Genomic DNA, 5,231 nt, shown 5'->3' on the forward strand with positions numbered 1-5,231 from the left:
AGTTTTACCTTTTTTCTTCTTCCTTTGCCCACAATCATATGTATTCAAATTTTTGTAAATGTAGAATTTTTCTACTAAAAGTCTGATAGAGATAATAAAACTAAAATGACATATGGTGTGGGCTGCGCTTCTTGCCCAGAGTTGTGTGTGTGCAGAAACCCGACCCTGGGGCCCCACTCCAGCCGCTGACTGGACAAGGAGCCTGGGGGGGGGGGCGGGGGCAGCCGTCCTCAAAGAGCAGCTTCTTACCCCCTTCAGGACTGTGTAGACAGGCACCGTGCAGTTCTTGTAGACAAGGCCCGAGAAAGGCCCAGGGGACGAAAGGGAGGGAGGCCTCGAACCTGGAGGGGCGGGGAAGAGGGAGGAGATGAGCTCCAGTGCCCTGGCCCAGGATGGGGTGTCGGGTGTCGGGTGTCGGGGCGGCAGAGGGAGGAGGAGGGAAGCTGCAGGAGTTGCCGGAAACAGCACTCTGGGGACAGATCTCAGGACCGGGTTCGAGGCCTTCAGTCCCACTCTGGCCAAGGCGAGTTCCAGTCACGCGCTACGAGGCGCTCACAGCCTGTGGGGACTCCGTGGCTGGCCCGGGACTCGGGGGACAGTGGTGGGGATGGGCCTCTCTCAGGGGCTCACATAAATCAAGGTACTGGGGCTCCTTCCACCCACAGCCTTCACTGCAGTGCAGGTAGGAGGCTGGGCTGGGGGACCCCTCCTCTGAAGTCCCCTCCAGCTCTCTGATTGGCTACAACACTGTTCAAGGCCACGCCCACCCAGCAGGTAATGGGCTGAATCTGCCATTTCCTTTTCTCTCCAAGGCAGCCCTGGCTGTGTGATTTCACCTGAAACTCACCTGTTGGGGGGTGGGGGGGAGTGGAAATGGGGTGCCCGGTGACCAGAGCCCTGGGTGTTGCCCAGAAGCCTCTCTTCCCCGCATGCCCACCCTGCCCACCACGGGCACCCCACTTGGCACTCACCGAAGCAGGTGGCACTACTTCGGGGAGGTATGTCCGAGAGACACATGCCTGACGTGGCCACGGCATAGATGCGGCTCTCCTGGAATGAGAGGGCCCAGGAGGGTCAGAGCCCACGGCTACCCCACCCCAGCCCCTCCTGGGTGTGGAGAAGAGCATGGCTTTGCAGGCAGCCAGACCTACGTCGACACCCAGGCTCGGCCGCTCACAGGCGGGAGAATGGGGCGAGTTACATCATTTCTGGGCCTCAGCTCTGAAATGGGGGTAATACACTCAGGCTGTGTGAGAATCCAATTAAGTTATTAATGTGAACATCTAACACCTGGACTATAACCAGTGCCCAACAGCTTCTTACCTCTCCGACCCCTCCCTTCTGGGGGCGGGGGGAGGGGGGAGACTCCGAGGGGAGGGGTCCATGGCCTGACCCATTTCACAGCTCTTGGGCCTCAGGCTCTCACCCCAGAAGTGGGGTGCTGACCACGAGGAAGTCAGCCCCGAGGTGAGGGCATGACCTTGTGTAAGTCAGTTTGGAAGCTGGGACACATATTTCCTCTACAGTAATAGTGTCACATCATGGCGAGGCTTTGGTCCCGCCCACAAAGCCTGTGTGCCTCACTCACCTGAAAACCCCACGTACGTACGTAGGAGGCTCACAAGAGTGTGGATGGGGAAGGCCCATCCTCAACTCTAGCCTCTCCCCTGCATGGCCCCACCTTCTTTTGCATATCTCTTTTCTCCACTCAAGATAAACAGACAACAAAGGCCCCCTCAGGTGACCGGTGAGTCACAAGGACCAGAGAAGAGCTCAGGGGGCAGGGCCATAGGGGTTGAGGCACCTGGTGGGGAGGGCTGGGCTGGGATGAGATCCCCGGATAAGGGCGTGGGAAGGGAAGGGAAGACGCTGTGAGGCAGTGAGGGTGCCCCACCAGGGCAGTGGGGAGGGGCAGATAAATTGGGACCAAGTTGTAAAATTAGGCATCAAGATGATTACTCTCAGTAGTGGCGGACGATGAAAAAGCGAAGCTTGAGGAATTAGGTTCACCCTGATTTAGGGATTTAGGCAACGATCACTGAGCAAATAGGAGTCTTTCACAGAAGGTCGTCTCATGTCTAACGAAGGTTATTTTGGAGGTCCACAGAAAAAGGGCTCTGCAAACCCTAAGTTGGCAAATAAGATTATCGGACTCCCTTGGATGGGATGGCCTTGTAATTCTCAGTCTTGGTCCCCCCCCCCATGGTCACTGTCCAGTTGGTCTCACCTGAGAAGAAAGGCTGGGCTCCCTGGCCACTGTGGCTTCTGAAGCCGATGGGAGCGAGCCTGTCTCAGGGCCGGGGTGGAGCTAAGCCCCCCTGCTGGTCCCTTGCTGAGTGCTCCCTCGCCCACCTGGCTTTAGGGCTCCAAGAGCATTTGTATTTACAAGACCACAGTGACCAAGAGGAGGGTGGTTCTGATGGCAGTCCAGCCTGGCCTGGCCCCCCCGCCCCGTTTCAAAGCCTCTCCACCTTGTCCCACCTCCTGCCCCTTTGCTCCCGGTCCACCTGCTGCTTCCCTGCCTCACCCTTCCTATGGCCCTGCCAGGACCTGGGGCTTCAGGGACAGCTCCGCAATCCTCGGCCTGTGGGCCTCCTAGCCCTCCCCCAGCAGGTGTGTCAGTCATCCAGGTCCCCCTGCGGCAATCACTGCTACTAAGCCTGGGGGGATGAGGCCCCAACTAACAGCATTTCAAAAGGAGACCCTGGACAGTGCTGCTGAGTTGGGCCTCCAGGCAGTGATGGGGGGGGGGGCGCCCCCAGCACACAATTCCCTGTGCTGCCAGGAGTCTGACAGACTCATCCCCTGAGGTGCTGCCTCTCATCACGGCAGCATCCAGGGTCAGACCCTGAGGGAGAGGCTGACAGCTACTCTCCGATGTCCCCCAAGAGGCAGGAAGCTGGAGGTCAGAGCCGGGCTCTGGGGGCCTGCCCACCACCACTGGGAGGAAGCACCTTTTTGTGCCTAATCTTACTACTCGGTGCCAATTTATATGCCCCCACACCAGGGCCCTTCCTGGAACACCCTCACTGCCCCACGTGTCTTAAAGCCTGGTCCTCACTAACTACTACGTGACCTTGGGCACCTAACTCAGTCTGCAGGGAGAACAGTTCCCCCATCTGTGAAGTAAAACAGCATCTAACTCCTTGCACAGACAGGCAAGGAGTCCTGGCCTGTGGCGGGCTCTGTGCGCAGCTTTCGACACCCGTGATCTCATCTCACCCTCACCACGGACCTGTGCCACCTCAGCAAGGTCCATCCCCACCCCTTTTCCATTTCATGGAAAACTTGAGACACAAAAGTGGAGAGAACAGAATCAAGTACAACTTCAGACCCATCGCCCAGCTCCACAAAGATTAGCGCGTGGCGGTCTCGCCTCATCGGTAGCCCCACCCAGAGCACTGACTCTGAAGCCGTCTCCCACCCCCTCACCCCCCGCCCCCCGGACAGCACAGTGTTTTACCCTGTGGTATAAGGAAGCAAGCCGAGGCTCAGAAATAACAACGGCCAACACTTAGGTGCCACTTCCCATGACCCACTACTGCAAGTACTGATTACTATTAACCCGATAAAGCAGGTACCATTATCCCCATTTTACACACAGGGAAACCGAGGCACAGAGGATTAGTCACTTGCCCCGGTCACAGAGGGAGCGATTCAACCCGAGTGATGGATGTTGGAAGCCCTGCCCTTAGCGCCCACGCTGCCCCACCTCTAACAGTCAGAGGCCAAACAAGAAGACGTGCACACAGCCCCTCCCAGCACCAACGTGGCAAGTGGCACACGGCGGGCACTTGCTTCGGACACGAGAGCTGGCCTCCGCCCAATCACTCCAAATCCCGGCTCTGCCCTGGCTGGCTGGGAGCTCTGGGCAGGCCCCGTGGAACCTGCTCCTGGAGGCAGGACACTGGTCACATCGCCAGCCCCGCCCAGCCCCCAGGTGGCCTCTTACCCAGGATGGAAACCGGTGCAAGGGGGGCGTGGGGGGTTTGCCTCCCAAATCCACTCCCACCAGCTCAGCTGTGGGGACCTTCTGGCTCTCTCCTTCCTCCTTCCTCCCGGCTGGGGGTGGCTCCTCCATCTCCATCTTCTCTGGTTCCTCCTCGAGCTCAGCGGGGGCCGCCACCTTGGGAAGGCCGGAGTGGGGGTGGGCGGCGAGGGTCCCCATCTCCACGCTCCCCACGTGGTTGGAGCGCGCAGGGCCCACCGGGGGCTGGCTGTGGTGCCGCTTGGCCAGCTGGACACTGTCGTAGGGGGCGCTGGGAGCCCGCGCCTTCGGGAGGGTCAGGCTGCAGCCGGGGCCACCTTCCCTGGCAGAGGTCTTTGTCCCAGGGAGTGACCCTCCCTGAGCAGTGGCCAGGTCCTCATCCCAGGAAGACAAAGCACGTCCGGGGGTGCCAGTCTTCACGCACAGCTGGCCAGGAGAGCCCTCTCCTCCCAGACGAGATGGAAGGGTCCTGGCCTCTGACAGTCCCCCGGGACGGACCACGATGGAACCAAACTCCTCCGTGGCGATTCTCACTTCAGGGACAGAGTCCTCGCTCGGCAGAGCGGCTTTCAGAGCATCCTGGGCCTGGGCACCACTGTCCTGGCCCATCAGCTGGGCTCCTGGCCCTGCAGGGACAGAATCCTGCTCTGGGATTTCCTGGGGGGCCACCAGCAGATTCTCTGAAAGCGCCATCTGAAGAGCTATCGTTGGGGCAAAAGCAGGCATGTCAAGAGCTATCTTAATTCAGCCCCACACCCCGACACACTCACACACACACACACACACATATACCCTGGTGCACGCGCACACACTGGCACACACCCTAACATACAAACACACACACAGAGGCAGCGCGCGTGCGCACACACTGGCCCACTTACCTTCTAGGGCTTCCTGAAGGGCTGCCACCTGCTCCACCAGGCGCTGATTACAGCTTTTCAAGTGCTGGTTCTCCATCTCAAGCTGGGCACAAGGAATACGGAAAGTTTAGAATACTCAGCTTACAGCTTAGACTTATCATTCAAAATAAGCTTAAAATCCTTTTTAAAGATCAAATCTTCGAAAAAGAACAGTGCTGCCCTGAACTCCTCCCTCCCTCTGGGCTAACCAGTCTCATTTGGGATAGAATTCCATTTGGCAATCCCTGCCCTTTTCTTTCTAGTTTCATTTTTAAGCTTTTTAAAATCGTGAAACACACATACACAGAAAACTGCAGAGGACGTCAACGAATAGCGTAAACGAT

The 5,231-nt window shown here is 58.3% G+C and overlaps 1 protein-coding gene across 1 annotated transcript in view; it reads right to left on the minus strand.

Moving 5' to 3' along the window:
• PLEKHH1 (pleckstrin homology, MyTH4 and FERM domain containing H1) overlaps window positions 1–5,231 on the minus strand; it is a 43,529-nt gene that overhangs the window by 18,738 nt on the left and 19,560 nt on the right. Inside the window, exons 5-8 of the mRNA XM_006760772.2 lie at window positions 4,870–4,951; window positions 3,953–4,689; window positions 972–1,050; window positions 250–341 (exon numbers count right to left, since the gene is read on the minus strand). Coding sequence (XP_006760835.1) covers window positions 250–341; window positions 972–1,050; window positions 3,953–4,689; window positions 4,870–4,951 — 990 coding nt within the window. The remainder of the gene's footprint in view (window positions 1–249; window positions 342–971; window positions 1,051–3,952; window positions 4,690–4,869; window positions 4,952–5,231) is intronic.

The sequence above is a fragment of the Myotis davidii genome, unplaced genomic scaffold, assembly GCF_000327345.1.
Source record: "Myotis davidii unplaced genomic scaffold, ASM32734v1 scaffold17, whole genome shotgun sequence".
In the NCBI taxonomy this organism is placed as follows: Eukaryota; Metazoa; Chordata; class Mammalia; order Chiroptera; family Vespertilionidae; genus Myotis; species Myotis davidii.